We start from the raw sequence: 17,676 nt of genomic DNA, 5'->3' as shown, positions 1-17,676 counted from the left end.
TTAGACATTGCTCCCCCCCCCCCCAATGTTATTAGTCTCGCTGCCCGCCAAGGCAGAATTTTATGCAATTAATTATTCCACACCATTTACTTCAATGCAAGCAAACACAAGGCGAATGTGGGAGAAACATAATCAAGAAAGCTCAGCTGGTAGAGCATGAGGTTCTCAATCTCAGGGTTGTGGGTTCAAGCACCTTGTTGGGCAAAACGATTCCTGCATTGCAGGGGGTTGGACTAGATGTCCCTCGGGGTCCCTTCCAACTCTAAAATTCTATGGTTCTAATTTACATATCACTGGAGGGCTAAAAACAAAAACAGAGACTACTGATTTTATTTGCTGGATTGTTTTAAGTTCTGGACAGGGGATGCAAAAATGAACATTGGCAATTTCCAGGCCTTTCCATCAGAATTCTCTGATGTCCATAGTGGTAGTAGCTGGCATCTACCCTGCTCCTGTCTGGACCAGCTGAGTGCAGCAGCTCTGCCACTTGGAGAGGCCATCTTAAAGGATCGGTTGCAGTGACAGCAGCAAGAATTTTGATGGCCCAGAAATGGAAACAGGAAGAAATGCCGACTAGGGAAGAATGGAGAATGAAGCTGATGGAATATGCAGAGATGGACAAATTGACCGGAAAAATTTGGAACCAACGCGACTAGAGATTTTCCGAGGACTGGAATAAATTTACAGAATATATCAAAAATGTATGTGAGGAGCAACTAACGCTTGCTGGCTTTCAAGAAGCTTTGTGAAAAAGATCGATTGAAATGTTGCTTGAATGATATGATAAGATTAAGATTGGCAAAGTGCAATATAAATTTAAGAAATGTGAGTAGTAGTGATAATATGGAGAATTGTCAGATAGGCTGAGGGAAGTCCAAAAGATGTATATGTAAAAGGCGAATGTTAAATATGGATGGAATGTATATTGGAAACTGAATAAAAATTAATTATATATATATATATATATATATATATAAAGGATCGGTTGTGGCAAGTGCCACTCTAACCAGGCCAATCCCTGTGGGATCTTCAGCGTGGCTTCTTATCACAGTTTTGGTGACCAACATGAAGCCAGAGGTCCCTCATTTGGATGAAATTTCTGGCTGGATGGAAGTCACGATCTCTTCACCAAAAGTGATAGGAATAGTGAGAGACAGACATCCAGTCATTGCACTTGTCTACAACATGCTCTGGTTTGTGAAGTCAAAGACGCTGCTGCGAATGCAAGCATTGCCCTGATCTGCGAATACCTTGCCCACATATCATGGTAACTTGCACACATCTCCCCGCAAGGATAGTTCAGAAGAGTTTCTGGAAATATCCCATGGTCGCTTCAGTCCTGAACTTTGGAAGGTCCAGTAACTGAGAAAATGCAGAATTAATTGTCACAAATGGCATGAAAACTGGGAAAAACCACCCATGCCTCTAAATGGTCCTGATTTTGATTGATAAAGTATTTCATTTGGGTCATTTGGGATCTTAGGGAGCGGCCAATAAGGGGATCACACGCCATTTCAGGAAACGGAACTATACACAACAGTCTGAAATAATCACTAAGGTAGATGCAGCCAGCAGGATGTTCTCTACATAATGTGATCCTCTTGATAATTAGAGGCCCAGCACCTTAAGCTTGCTTAAGAAGCTTAAGAAAATAAACACACAAACATAACCGAGCAAAACATTGTGAAGATGGCTTAGGAATGGACGTCAGCTTTGTTGATTCACTCCAACACACTTTGCAAATGGACCAAACTGATCATGCAAGGAACTTCACTAGCCCTGTTGCTTCCAATCACCTAAGCTAAGTACCAGCATAAACGTCACAAGCTCAGACTGGAAGATCCACATTATAAGTTGCATATATGCAGTGTGGTCTCTGTGACCACCCCCACTTTGTGTAGAAACATCCCTATGCACCACTAAGGGCCTTGCTGTTGGTGTCACTTCCGGGGGCTTCCCAGCGGGAAACGGCCTATGACAGGGCCTTTTCAGTGGTAGTTCCCCATTTGTGGAATGCCCTCCCAGGTGAGGTGCATCCATTTCCCTCATTACTGACTCTCAGAAGGATTTTTCTTTTTTCTTTTTCTTTTTTTTAAAAATCCTCTTTACCCAGGTGTTTGATGGCTGAAAGAAACTGTTCCTGGCAACCCTGAAATTACCAGTTTGGAAAATGTTTTAAAATGGATTTTGAATGATTTTTTGAATATTTCAGAATAGTTGTTTTAGATGGGTTTGCCACCTGGGACTCCTCTGGGAGGAAGCACAGTTTATAAATCTAATCAATAAATAATAAAGAGGTAAGGGATGAGGCTTCTCAGAAAAATAAAAGCGAAAGCAGTGATCGGAGTGCAGATCGGTCTCACACATATCTTGATCGTGCTGAAGAGTCTTTCCTATAGTGTCTCATAATACAGAACAGAACTGATGGAGCCCAGAGTACTACAGTCCTGATGGGCAAAACATATTTTATCAACACAGGGAATCTCACGGGTTGCAAATACCCTGATTGGTTTTAACAGATCAGGATGCAAACATAGAAGCAGAGGCTAAAATTACCACCCACTTTGATGGGATAACAATTCCATTTATTGCATCATTTTTCATAGTGACAACTGGCCTGTACAGTAGCGCAGTTTCTGAAAGAATGCCCTGGTGTTTTGATAGACTCAATTATATTAGCAACAGTTGGTATTTGCTTAAAAAAATTACAGTGCTTTGCAGATTATTTGTTTTTGCTCCTTACCGTCTCTGAACCTCCATTTCATCTGGAGAAGGTCCATTTTGAACCTGGCGTTGGGTTGTTGGACCTAGAAGATGAAACAACACAGTAATCATTGCAAAGGCAGTAAGAATATGTCGTATGGTATCTGAAGGAGATTATTTAAGGCCATTGAAGCAGCACTCATTGGCCAGCCATGACAAAGTGAAGTGTCAATGCCAATGATGGACCTTGATTTTGTTTTCTGTTGATGACTTGAAAGGCAACACAGGACATACAGGAACCAGCCATTATCAGGTGCCAGCACAAAGGTAAGTATTATGGAGTAAGACACCTGTGATAAAGGGAGACCTAATGCAGAACTATTACCGTATTTTTCGCTCCACAAGATACACTTTTTTCCTCCTAAAAAGTAAGGGGAAATGTCTGTGCGTCTTAGGGAGTGAATGCACTGGGCAGCAAGAGGGATCCCTTGGCTATTGCTGCAGTCACGAGCTGAGGGATGCCTCTGCAGCCGGAGCCATGGCTCCCATCCGTCGCTCGCTGTGAAGCCAGCAGAGCAAGAGGCGCTGAGCAGCTACCACTCTTGCTCTGCTGGCTTCAGCGAGAGCTGCGCAGCGCCTCTTGCACTGCTGGCTTCACAGCAAAGCAGGAGGAGGGACGGACGGGAGCAAGCAAAGCGAGAGCCGCTTACATGGCTTCTGTCCTGCTTTGCGCAGCTCTCACTTTGCTTGCCCATCCCTCCTCCCTGTAAAGCAAGCAAAGCACCTGTCCCGGTGTCTCCTCCTCCTCTTCTTGCTCCAGCGTAGCCTCACTTTACAGTGAGGCAGGAGGAGGGATGGGCAAGCAACAGCCAAACACTCTCAAACTTCCAAAAGGAAAACACAAGAATCTCAATCTTATGTTCCCCTTGTAAGGCAAATGAAGAGACGGGGAAACTTGGGTCTGGGGAAAGGAAGGTAGGTGTTTTACATGTGCCATCACCCACTGATTCTTCCTTCCATATCACTTCCCCTGCAATTTATTTGTATTCCCAAGAATTGGAGGAGAAATTCAGTTTGGCCCGTCATTTTAACGCGAACCTACTTAATTCAGACTTACGGAAAAAGCAAGTGAGCCAAAACATATCACTGCTCCAAATATTGCAATGAAGTTCTCCAACCAATAACGTGTACAAATAATGCATGTATTTGCGGCAAGTGTGCACAAAAACGCATGTATTAGTGAACATAACTGACAAAATGCATTACATTAGCCAGAAGGTCATAGAAAAATGAGTGAGAGAAATGAACACTAAACTGCAGCCAAAATTTCCTGAGGTTTTTTTTGTGTGTGTTTTTTTTTAAATGCAAGCTGATGAAGAAAAGTGGAGAACTTTAGTTAAGGCTAGAAAAATGCGAAACTGAAAGAAAGCAAAATTTACAGGTTTGTGCATCCCCTCAAGCAGCAATTCAAAACCAGAAACACAGGTCCATAAAACCAGCAGCTACCAGTCAGTATTTTACAAGCCTGGTGCCTGTTTGTTTGCTGTGCAATGGATTCCAACATCCTCTCTCCTTAAACCTTGTGTGTTCAGTGGACATGTGAGAGGGGCATCACAGGAAAAGGGTTTGTGTCTCCATGCTCCCCAAAAAATATTCACTTGTTTGCTGGTACACTACTACACTTGCCTGTACTCATAGGTGTGTTTTTTACACACGTAGGGACCTAAAAAGTAAATAAATCACAATATGCATTTAGCCATATTTTGAAGATGTGCCAATGGATGCATCTACTGCATGGGTGAAGCCTGTCATTTCCCCTGCCCCAAATACACATATTCTAGAGCCTAAGGAAAAGGCCTAGAATCCCATGTTAACACCCAAGAGTCCATCACACATCAAGAAATGGAACCCAGATAAACGGGAGGCTCCAGGAGGAGGGCAGCTGGCTCGATGGCTCGCAATGAATCCCATGGAGAAATTAAACGGGCTGAGTTATGGGGCAGAACACAAAGAAAGCAAACCCTAGTTGCCCATGCCGCAGAGGGTGGGTAAGCCAGGAGGCAGGTTTATTTTCACTCCTGAGATCTCTGAACGCTCAGAATATAAAGAGATAGGGCCAGGGCCTTTTCAGTACTGGCCCCGACTTGGTGGAACGCTCTGTCACAAGTGACTAGGGCCCTTCCGGACTTGACATCTTTCCGCAGGGCCTGCAAGACAGAGCTGTTCCGCCTGGCCTTTGGTTTGGACTCAGTCTGACCCTTATGTTTCCCTTTCCTTATGGTTTTGATCTATGGGCTATTATTAAAATGAGGCTGCATTTTAAATTGTATTTTTAACCTGTATTTTAAATTGTCCCCCCCCCCCCCATTAGGGAAAGCGCGCCTTGGTTTCGGTTTAAAAGCGGACTTCTGGAACGGATTAAGTTCGTAAACCGAGGTACCACTGTATTTATAATTTTAAATATTTAAATAGATGTTGCATATGTTATACAGTGGTACCTCGGGTTACATACGCTTCAGGTTACAGACTCCGCTAACCCAAAAATAGTACCTCGGGTTAAGAACTTTGCTTCAGGATGAGAACAGAAATCGTGCTCCAGCGGCGCGGCGGCAGCAGGAGGCCCCATTAGCTAAAGTGGTGCTTCAGGTTAAGAACAGACCTCCAGAATGAATTCAGTACTTAACCCGAGGTACCACTGTATTGAGATTGGCAGGATTGTGAGAATCCTCACAATGATGTAGGAGGAGGTGGTGGTGATGGAGTCATGCAGTTTTCAAAGACCCTTGGAGCAGAGGGATGCCCATCTATACCTGTCAAGGATTTCAGGAAGGAGTCTCTCCCAGCCCTACTTGGGACATGCCAGAAACGTAACTTGGGATCTTCTGCATGCAAAGGCAGATGCTCAGTGAGCTACGCCCGCCTTATAACAGAGGGCAAAGTCTCTCTCCTTATTACAGCTAAGCAGAAACAAACCAAACAAAACGCATTGTGATGCAGATGGTGTCATGGCAGACCAAAGTGCTACAAATTGCTTGCAAACACTGGCTAATTAGAAAGTTCTTGCGTTCTTACAATTGGTCGGCTGCAGAGAGCTGCCCTGCTCCGGTTTTCTGAAGTTCAGCTTCGCATTGATGCTCTGCCAAACCTCATGCACACATTCAGAACATGGAATTATTTTCAGCAGCAGCAGCCCAATTTCTCATGCGCACGACCTGCGTGAGGCAGAGCGGTCGCTTTCTTCAGGAACTGGTAGCACGTCACACATAAATGCGTGTTGTTACTGAGCCCCAATGGCATTATCAGGAGGAGATAATTTATAGCAGAGAAGCAATGTAGGAAGCAGAGGGCACTTAGCCAGACCATCACCACTTCTTTCTGCCCCAAATTGCCTTCCTTGAGCAATTTAAGAATGTAAGAAGAGGAGCAGTCCAACAGCATATCCAGCCCAGCATCCTGTTCTCACAGTGGCCAACTAGATACCTGTGGGAAACCAGCAAGTGGTACATGAGACAAGAGCAGAACTCTCCCCTCCTGTGGTTTCCAGCCACTGGTATTCATCCTCCATGAATTTTACGTGGCCATCACTGCCTCCTGCTGCAGTGAGTTCCACAGTTTAACTACGGGCTGCATGAAGAAGAACGTTCTGTTATCTGTCCTGAATCTTCCAATGTTTAGCTTCACTGGATGAGTTCTAAGGCAAGCATATTTAAGGGCAAACACACCGAAAGAAAAATTGCTTAAGAACTCTGTTGGGTAGAAGGTGGCACCTGGGTGGAGGTGATTTGCACAGTGCTTATGAGATTCCCATGTCCCTCTGGTAGTTCTCCATTCAAATCCCTCCCTTCATTTTTGTAAAGTCATCAGAGCCCAGCCGCATGCATGTGTGCCTGACCTAATGGCGGGCCTCTTTTTAACTAAACAGAAATCGACACAAATTTCATCTGCTCTAAATAACGGCAAGCAATATGGTCTATTGGTTTTTTGGACCCTCCCCTTTAAAGATTTATTCTCGGGCTGCAACATGACCAATCACAGGTGACAGGTTTTAGGGAACTGGCCAAGAGCTTTCGCCACGTGGGTGGACATTTCTACGAGGATATACCGTTTTCCACAGTTCAGTCTTTGCAGCAATTCATTCATGAATTGCTTTGCTAATACCTCCAAGTGTTGGCTTTGTAACAAAGCCCCTGCATTTTGCACAAGCATCCTATGACTCAGCTTTCAGTGTATTTTTGGGAACGATATCGGAAACATACTATATTAAGTTTTGCCTCTCCTTTCCAGTTGATGACAATTAGCCAAAACATCCCCCCCGGTCCAGAGAACCTAGGCTACTTTCATTTTGGTGGCTACTTCCTGCCTTCTATCCAGTGACTCTGGAGAATGCTAACAGGCTCATTGCTCGAAAGCCACCTCGCCACTGGGCAAAGACAAACCAATGATAGCATAGCGAGAAGCAAGACTATTAGCAGCTCCCAAGGTCACTTGTAAACCAAACCCTCTGGTGCTGAAACACTTCTGATACTTGACCACAGCTGTTTTATTTGGAGTTTAATTTTTTTTCCTAATTAGATTGAACTTTTGTTGTTGTTGAAAACCACTTTTATTCCCTTCTCTCGTTTCCCAGGGTTCTGGGAAACTGATTTGTTCCCTCTGACATACCATGATTTTGCGTCACTTATTAATAAAAGTGTGAGACTATCCATAAGGACAGAAAAATGATCTGGGAGGGAGCTGGAGCGAGCTTCTGCAAACAAGTGGGCAGAGAACAAGGGAACATCCAATGAATCTGATGGCTGCCAACCTAGATGGCTTTAAAAGATGAGACAAATTCGTGGAGGCTATTTCTTTTCCACAGTTTCTAACCATAATGGAGGAGGCAGTTAAAAATGGAAAGCGTAATGCTGGTGGTCAACAAAAGAGGTTTAAAGACTCTCTCAAGGCAAATACAGTGGTGCCCCGCAAGACGAATGCCTCGCAAGACGGAAAACCCGCTAGACGAAAGGGTTTTCCGTTTTCAGAGGTGCTTCACAGGACGAATTTCTCTATGGGCTTGCTTCGCAAGACGAAAATGTCTTGCGATTCTTGAGGGGGTTTTTCGCTCCCCACCCCCTTTTTCTAAGGCGCTAAGCTGCTAATAGCCTTTTAGCAGCTAATCCGCTAATCCCTTAAGCCTTTAATAGCCGCTAATAGCCGCTAAACCGCTAATAGCGCTAATCGGGTTGCTTCGCAAGACGAAAAAACCGCTAGACGAAGAGACTCGCGGAACGGATTCTTTTCGTCTTGTGAGGCACCACTGTATAAAAAAAAATGTAGTATGAACACAGACAACTGGGAAACACTGGCCTGTGAGCACTTCAGTTGGAGAATAGCCTCCAGCAAAGGTGTCACAGACTTTGAAGACGCTCGAACTCAGGATGAAAGGGAGAAACGCACTAAGAAAAAGAGACGCTTGGCAAGCCCTCACCACAATCAACTCCCGCCCGGAAACCTATGTCCCCACCTTGGAAGGACGTGTGGATCCAGAACTGGCCTCCACAGTCACTACAGACTCACTGTTAAGACAGTGTTCATGGAAGACAATCTTACTTGGCTACGAGTGATCACCAAAGAAGAGGAGTATTGAATGCTGGAAACCACAGGAGGACAGTAGGCTGTTGAACTCAGATCCCTCTTGCAGGCTTCCCACAGGCATCTGGTTGGCCACTGTGAGAACAAGATGCTGGACTAGATAGGCCTTATGTTCTTTGCAAAGGGCTGATGGGGACCCACTGAGGCACGCAGGAAATCCCTTAGGGATTTCCAACCAGAACCACCAGGGCTGAGGGCTACATTTCAGTGATATTTTTCAAGCTGCTTTCAAACGTTGGCAGTGGACGGAAATGTGCAGGCACTCAGCTAGGGCTGAGACAACTTGCATCCTCAAGCAAGCAGCTCCCAGCCCACCTGCCAAAGATCCTTTAAATTACAAAGGCCAAGGCCCTCTTGCAGTAAAGACCTGCAGGGAGTGACACCTGAAAGTTATTGCCCTCCCTCGGAGATCAACTCCTGTCACAGAAGGTCCACAGAAGGTCTCTTGAAGCAAGGTGCATCTCGATTTGAGGAGAGGGGTGCTGGAAGCTGTTCCCCAAGTTAGCTCAGTGGTCCTGATCTAAGTAAGAAGAACCATATGTGGAAAGAGCCTTCAGGGTGGAGGGGGGGTACTACTTACTGGGCCAAGAGTAGGGGGCAAATCAGATGCTGTTAGGGCGTGTCATTTTAGGGGGTGAAATGGAATGTTTGCAAATTTCTTCAGTGAAGAGTCTTAAAAAATATGTTTTTTGGTGTGAGGAATTCAAATCTGCTATTGGTTTTTTTTTTTTTTTTTGTAATTGGATAATTGGACAACATTTAAGAAGAAGAAGAAGAAGAGTCTGGATTTGATACCCCGCCTTTCACTCCCTTTAAGGAGTCTCAAAGCGGCTAACATTCTCCTTTCCCTTCCTCCCCCACAACAAACACTGTGTGAGGTGAGTGGGGCTGAGAGACTTCAGAGAAGTGTGACTAGCCCAAGGTCACCCAGCAGCTGCAGGTGGAGGAGCAGGGAAGCGAACCCGGTTCCCCAGATTACGAGACTACCGCTCTTAACCACTACACCACACTGGCCTTATGTTTATGTTTAATGAAGAGGCACATAAACTGCTTTTGGAAAACCAAAGTATTTTAATTTTACCCTTCTGAAAATGTCAGCTAATGCTTAATAATAAAAAATAAATAAATATTGATACATAACTGCATAATAATAAAATGATAATAAATAAAATTGCTTAGAAAATGATTGTCAAGTACTTGCAGTTATATTCTATATTAATATTAGTAATGAAGAGAATATAATAAATATAACTGCAAGTACTTGGGCAATGGAGAGCTGTGGCCAGTCGCTGCAGAGAATATCAAGTTAGATAAAAACCATGGTCTGACAGCTGCCAATGTGATCTGGTAATGGATACGGATGCAGAGCTCTTTAGTGGGACTGGGGATAGGAAGAGTACAAATAGGAAATGAATAATAATAATAATAATAATAATAATAATAATAAAATTTATTATTTATACCCCACCCATCTGGCTGGGCTTCCCCAACCACTATGGGCAGCTCCCAACAAAATATTAAAATACAGTAATTCGTCAAACATTAAAAGCTTCCCTAAACAGGGCTGCCTTCAGATGTCTTCTGAAAGTCTGGTAGTTATTTTTTGACATCTGATGGGAGGGTGTTCCACAGGGCGGGTGCCACTACTGAGAAGGCCCTCTGCCTGGTTCCCTGTAATTTGGCTTCTCACAGTGAGGGAACCGCCAGAAGGCCCTCGGAGCTGGACCTCAGTGTCCGAGTAGACCCCAAAAATGGGGGGGGGGGGGCGCCTGCACTCTGTACTGTTCCATTATTTTCCCTTCACAGAATCACAGAGCTGGAAATGACCCAGAAGGCCAACCCTTGGACTGTGGTCCTCAGATGATAGGAGGTATGTAAATGTAATGAATAAATGAATAAAAACAACCCCAGTCGATGCAGGAAATTACCGTATTTTTCGCCCTATAGGACGCACCGTCCCATAAGGCGCACCTAGTTTTTTTGGGGGGAAATAAAGGAAAAAAATTATTTCCCCCCCAGGCGCGGGGTTGGGGAAGCCCGAGCTTCCCCCGACCCCAGCCCCCAAACAGGCAGCTCTCTGCAAGCCGTGGGAGCCCAGTGCTGGCTCCCGCTGCTAGCGGAGAGGTCCGCGAAGCCTGGGCGCGCTGAGCTCAGCGCGCGCAGGCTTCGGCATGCAGGCACCTCTCCGCCAGCAGCGGGAGCGCTCCCGCTGCTAGCGGAGAGGTCCGCGAAGCCTCCATTCGCCCCATAGGACGCACCCAGATTTCCCCTTCATTTTTGGAGGGGAAAAAGTGCGTCCTATAGGGCGAAAAATACGGTAGTCGCTACAGCATCCCTGCTCCTTAAAACCCTCTAGGAAAGAAGAGCTCACCACCTTCCAAGGCAGTTTGTTCCACTGTTGTACAGCTCATACTATCAGAATGTTCTTTCCTTTCGTCGAAATCCCATTCCTTTTACGTTGAATCTACTGGCTAAGGCCCTACCCGCCCCCCCATCCCCGGAGCAACTCGGAACAAATTTGCTCCATCCTCTGTATGTGACAGCCCTGTAAATATTTTAAGATGGCTATCATATCGCCTCTTCTCCAGGCTAAAGATACCCACCTCCTTCACCCTTTCCTCACAGGACTTGGTCTCCAGGACTTTGGCTTCTCATGTGTCGGAATTTGATCGACACCTTTGAGTTCAAACCTGCACTCAACCATGGGGTTCAATGGAAGACCTTGGGTCAGTAGGTATGTATCAGTCCCACCTCCCTCCCTCACAGGGTTGTTGTGAGAGTAAGAGGGGGGCAATGACCATGCGGGCCACTTTGAAGTAGGGTGGGATTAAATAAAGGAAAAAGTATTAAGTGACTCGAACTTTCTCCGTTACAGTGTCTCTCCTGATTTACGGAAGAGTCAAACTGGAATAACCTGGGAATCACCTGTTTGCTTATAGTAGATGAAGTGCCCGGAGCCAGACATAAGTAATTTAGCAGCTGATCAATTATGCTGTAGCGGAATACAGGCTAATGAGCCTGCCACCTGTTGCTGGAACCTAGCCAAGCAGCATCAAGATGCTCAGCAAACCCCCTTCCCCACATTAAAGAGCTGTTGAAACTTCATTACACCCATCAAAATACTCTGGGCTTCTCAGATCACTGTGAAAAGGCTCTGACTCCTCACACATAGAGACAGGGCAAAGAGAACAGCCAAAAAAAGTGGAAGCCTTTTTCTCAAAAGTGCAACTGAATTAACAGTTCACTATGAACACATGACGCGGGTGGCGCTGTGGGTTAAGCCACAGAGCCTAGGACTTGCCGATCGGAAGGTCGGTGGTTTGAATCCCTGTGACGGGGTGAGCTCCCATTGCTCGGTCCCTGCTCCTGCCAACCTAGCAGTTCAAAAGCACGTCAAAGTGCAAGTAGATAAATAGGTACCGCTGTGGCGGGAAGGTAAATGGCATTTCCGTGCGCTGCTCTGGTTCACCAGAAGCGGCTTAGTCATGCTGGCCACATGACTCAGAAGCTGTACAGCAGCTCCCTCAGCCAATAAAGCGAGATGAGCACCGCAACCCCAGAGTCAGTCACGACTGGACCTAATGGTCAGGGATCTCTTTACCTTTACTTTTATGCACACCCCCTGTTTGAACTGTGATGCAGAATACCCACCAAGGAAGATGGACGCAAGGCCTGCCGAGTTGAAATGAAGCTTGAAGCGAAGAAATAAAGGGCTAACTACACATGACATGCAAAAACAGATTAATGTAACCGCGTTGCCCCCACCTCCCCAAATCACATATGAAAGAAATGCAACTCTGGGGATGTTTAGAACTCGTTTAAACCAGCGGAAAGAAAATAATACCCACTTGAAAAGTTGTGTCACTATATCATGACGTTTGTGATGTTGAAACCCTACTTAGAAGTCACCTTGGTGAGACCCAGTTTACTTGGCCTACCCTTTCTTCTCCTTTGCTTGTTGCAAGTGGTGGTCTGGGTTACCTGTGCAGGAGGGATAATGTGAGGGTGATCTGGGGAGGGATGTGTGTGATGCGTCTTTCCTTAGTAATATAGAAGGAACCTTCCTCCACAGGTGTAGGAAGATGCCCTCAAAATACTGTAGCCAAATGACAGCAACAGGGATTTGGGCTTCCAGGTGAAGCCTGGAAACATGTATACCTGAATGGACCATGTTCCAAAATCCTGAATCACCTTTTTGTCTCACAGCCACACCCAGTTCCATCCACCTCTGTCCAATGAATGCAGCCTTCTCCCTCTTCAATAATAAGGCTTTACATATAGTGATCATTTCTTGGTCAGGATCTTAATATATATTATGATATTTCCGTGCTGCGTTCCGCAAATTTGGCTTGAAGAAGAGAACCGATTATTTTATTTTATTTAAAAAGTACTTATATACCACCAATTCATACGATATCACATGGCGGTGTAACAACAATGCATACAGCAAAATCTAAAATGCAGAAATAAGTAAGTAAGTAAGTAAGTAAGTAAATAAATAAATAAATATTAAGGTGGCTGGCTAATCAAGAGAATCTAAACAGTTACATAGGCCTGTTGTCTTCAAGAGAAGCCTGAAAGTCAAAAGCAAAGATGCCTGCTGAATCTCTGCTGGAAGAGGGTTCAAAGTATGGGACCAATGACACTCAATGTCCAATGTCTGGTTGAGGCCACCTGCGTCTCTGTAACAGGAGGGGACAACTAGCCCCACAACTTCATCCCTATGCAGTCTTCAATTTAAAACCCAAAGGGTTAAAACTTATGAAGTGCTGGTTGTCCTTTAGGCTAGGGAAGCTCCATAACTTAGTAAGAATAAAACCAAAGAGAGTATCAAATTATCAGGGGACCCATTTCTGGACAAAACAGTGTAATGCTACCCCGTGAGGTCTGCACCTGCCTCTGAAGAATGCCTGTCCGCCTCCCCAAGACGCTATGAGAGGCTATGCTAATCACACTGACTTGAAAAGCATTGTAGAAGTGTAATCTAACTCTGTTCCACTCCAAAGCCTCTTCGCTCAGGTAGCAACTGATGGCTTTATTCAGCAACTGTCAGTAAACCATAGAAATGTCCTCATCTGCAGCACCTTTCTCCAACCTTGAGTCCTCAGGAAATGGTCAGGGATGATGGGAATTGTGGTCCAACAACTTCTGGGGACCCAGAGGTGGGAGAAAGCTCACCCAGGGCAACTCCAACCATTAACACAGAACCTGACTTTCCCAACAAAGTATCACACATCAGTTTGGGGCATGCCATTTTAAGGGGGGAAACTTTTGTTTGTTTGTTTGTTTTTTGCAAATTTCTCCAGTGATGTGGTTTTTTTTTTGGGGGGGGGGGCGGAATCTGCTATTATTTTTTGTGACTGAACAAAATTTAGAACGGCAAGTCTACATTTGGCGAAGAAGCAAATAAACTGCTTTCGGAAAACTGAACGATTTTAACGTTACCTTCTGAAAATGCCAAATAGTATTAATATGTAATACAATTGCAAGTACTTGGCAATCATTTTTAATGCTTTCTATTCAATTTTACACACACACGCGCAAAACTGGATTATATTAATCTAAGCAAAATATATTTTAATTTGCAAGGCAGGTGGCAACTTTTTAGCAGCCAACTTTTTTGGAATTTGAAAGTTGAAAAACTCAACATGCCCTAACATTATCACCCTCCCTATAAGGCACCGCATCCAGAAAGCACCACAAGAGAGATTCTGTAGGACAAGCAATTAACAAATGTCTTTATAAGCACCTTGAGCCACATGAGAGGCAGTGCAGTGTACTGGTTAGTGTCTCAGAAGAGATCTGGGGAAGGCCTGGATTCAAACACCCACTTAACCATGAGTTTCACTGGGTGGCCTTGGGCCAGACCCTGTCTCTCTACCTGGTCTACTTTACAGAGCTGTTGTGAGAAGTGCAGGGGTGGAATGAAATGGATTACACTGCATTGAGCTCTCTAGAGGAAAGCAAAGGGGAAACGCAACCACAAATAAATAAATTAAAAAACATGCAACAGGGAAAAGTAATTAAGATCAAACACCAATGACAACGACAACAACAACAACAACAACAACAAGGTAACTTGCTAGCTTCTCTAAATTTGGAAAATTGTGTTTTTATTAAACCCTAACAACAGCTGATATCCTAGATAATGAAAATGAAATTACATCAGTACTGAGGATTCTAGGCTATAGAAAGTGCTGGGACAGATCTGTATGCGATCATTATCATTATCATTATCATTATTTATTAGATTTCTGTACAGCACTTCACCCAAAGACCACAGGGTGATTTACAATATTAAAACGCAAAAATGCATGCCATAATAACAAACAAAACCAGCACCCCCTCCAAACACAGTTTAAAAAGCCATAGATTGTTTAATTAGCCAACGGCCCGGTGTCTATTTGCCTCTATGTCTTAATTCATAAGCTTTCCCAGCATCCTCTTCCATGGTGATTGTTGGGAAAGAACAAGCAGTCCATGAGAGGGGAAATGAAGCATTCTTTCATGCTTGTAATCATGCAAACAGGAGATTGACTAGGAGGAGGAAAGGAGAACTGGGCTTTTGCACCTTTAATAGTTGTACAAAGCAGGACATTTTAGAAGAAGGCACTATCAAAGGTGCAGAAGCCCCATATGTGAGTGAGCAAAAGAGAGGGGGAATAACAGTAACAATACCAATCACTAACAAAAAATCCAAAACAGGAGGCGAAACCCAAAGAAGTGGCGAGCAAGAAATTTAGAGATTGAACATGGAAATCTAGACCTGCTGAAATCCCTTCTTCTACAGAACTAGTTAAGGCGCAGGAGCCCTGTGCTCTTTAGTATCTGGCGCCACCTTCACAGGTGTAGATCGCAACTACAGTTGTGGATTTTGTCCGAATTTGTACTTCCATTTCATTTTTAAAATGCACACCAAAAAACTGGGCTGCTTGCAATGATGAAAGACTTCAGCATTATCTTATTATTTTCATCATGTTCTTGGGACAACTAAGGTTCTGGACCACAGTCTAAGAGCCACTGATGTAGCCCATCCCTAATCTCTATTATTAATTTCTGGCAACAGGTTTTTTTACATGAAAAGTAGCCTTGAGAGGTTGCAGTCTTTAGCAGAGGAATAATAGTGTGTACATGGTTAACTGTACCCTTGCAGGGCAGATTTCTGCTAAAAACCATTCCCCAAACTGCCCCCCCCCCAAAGACCTCAGGCTTTCTGACATATATTTACAAGAGTCAATATTATTCCAGAATTCTGTAGTGGAAGGGGAGGCAGCAGGAAGTGGAATTTAAGCAAAACATGGTGAGCAGGAAAAGGGTTAAGCACAAGAACAGCACCTTGCCTCTTCTCAAAATAGCAGCACCACAAAGCAGTTTTTCATTAAACACACACACACCTGCTGAGGCTCTATTATACACATTCGCACACCAACACTTCTGTGCTTTAAATGATGCAAGAATAAAAACACGCATTTTAAGATGCATTTGAAAAATATGACGTACAGTGAGTTAATCGGTAAGAGCTCATCAGTAACAGTAGCAGTTAATAAAACAGCAGATGCACAGCAAATATAACACAACATGGCATTAACAGATACAGAGCTTTAGAGTTAATAATTTAATCTGGTTATTTTTTAAAACAACAACAACAACAACAACAACCAACAACTCTCATTTTAATCAGGATTCCCAGAACTTGCTGAGTTCACTCCTCCCACACCTCCCGGTATTAATTCATCCGAACATCTCTGCAGTTCAACCACCATCCACTGGAAAACAAAGAGACGGCGGAAATCGGAGGTAACATTATGGCAGGAAACCTATCTCCCAACAGGGAGGGATTCCGAAAGGGAAGTTTTCATTTCAAAGCCTGACACTGCCCTAATGTACAGAATTGGGAGTGGGGCGGGAGAGAGAGAGGGAGGAAGGGGGTCTGCAATGCCTCTCACTCTTCCCTTTTGGAGCAGCAGCACTTTAAGACCCTCAAGGCACAGAAGAGAGAAGAAGTGGAAGTTTTCCATCACCTACAAGACATCCTGAACAGGAGGATGCAGTCACACTGACAGAGGCAGAAGCAGTGGCAAATCCATTCCCTGTTAACCATAGTATGGCGGCGCCTTTTGTTTAGGACAAACTCCAATGCAACTCTTCCATGGCCCTGGGCATTTCTAGCACGCCGCGGTGGGCCAGGTTACAACGGGGTGTAATCGATCCCTCCGCACAGCAGCCGACTGGGCCTCGGCCTTTAATTATTTAACCGGAGGCAGCCTTCCTGGCCTATCAGGGATAGTTGCAGGGTTCTCTAATGCAACGCACCGTCTCGAAGGCAAGAATGAAGATGGCTGAAATGGCACGGGAGGAAACCTGACAGCCACGGAGGTAATGTGGGGAGGCCGCCTGCCATCTATAAATACTGTAGGGAGTAGAATAGTCCGATGCAGCAGCAGCAGCCTTCAAAATTCCCCAGGGCTCTCCTTAGACCAGCAGTGGTCAAATATCAGCAGAGAGGAAAAGGCTGCCGCTCTGTGGCTATGCATGCAAAAAGACCACGATAATGCATAGGTTTTTAAGAGGGCTGTCAGATGCTGTTGTGGTTGCTCGAGAGTAGCCAGGCAGGACTCCGACCTGTCTTTTACAGGCTTTATTTTGGTGCAAACTATTTACAGTGAAGAGCGTCATAAGTTCATGTCTGGCTCAATCGCTAGCAGAATCCGGGAGTGTTCTGTTCTTGTACCTCCCCCAACATAAAAGTTTCGTCACCCCCAGTCTTTCCCACCCCTCTCTGCGCCTCAAGCTACTGCGCATGATGGGCGAGGGCAGAGGTGTGCTTCCCTCCCCTCCGGCTTGCTCAGTTAAGTTAAGGCTCTTTCTAGCATCCTCTGGTCCTTGCACCTCTTCTCCACTGGAGGTGGGGCTTTCCTCCTCGCCGGAAGAGGAACTGCTTTGCAAGATTTTCGGAGGCTCCCTATAACACAACTCCCCCTCTATCTCTCGCCTCTGAGCCGATGGCAGTTCCCTGACAGGGGCTGCAGTACAAAACTACAGAGCTGTAAAGCTCAAGAGCAGAGTTCTTCAATAAAAAAAAATTATTATATTGAATTTCCACAAATTTCACTTAAAATTCCAATACAAAATATTTTTTTCTTTTGCTTTATCGACTTCCCATCCCATTTTCCATGGGGTGTTTTGTGTGTGTGTGTGTGTGTGTGTGTGTGTGAATTCATCTCATTGCAGCACCCTATCCTCAATCTTTAATATAAATCATAACCATAATACAATGATCTCTAATCATTACTGTTGTTCATAGTTCAAATCCCGCTTGCAGATTCATCATATTGAAATATT

At 44.6% G+C, this 17,676-nt stretch overlaps 1 protein-coding gene across 28 annotated transcripts in view; it reads right to left on the bottom strand.

Annotated features, from left to right (window-relative positions):
* EVL (Enah/Vasp-like) overlaps positions 1 to 17,676 on the bottom strand; it is a 150,838-nt gene that overhangs the window by 23,106 nt on the left and 110,056 nt on the right. For all 28 annotated transcript variants that reach the window (XM_083435681.1, XM_083435655.1, XM_083435656.1 and 25 more), the window contains one exon: positions 2,744 to 2,807. In XM_083435681.1, the coding sequence (XP_083291807.1) occupies positions 2,744 to 2,807 (64 nt within the window). The remainder of the gene's footprint in view (positions 1 to 2,743; positions 2,808 to 17,676) is intronic.

The sequence above is a fragment of the Podarcis tiliguerta genome (genome assembly GCF_965153285.1).
Source record: "Podarcis tiliguerta genome assembly, chromosome: 1".
Classification (NCBI taxonomy): Eukaryota; Metazoa; Chordata; class Lepidosauria; order Squamata; family Lacertidae; genus Podarcis; species Podarcis tiliguerta.
Note: the sequence above shows the minus strand (reverse complement) of the source record. Positions and strands in the feature narration are given on the sequence as shown.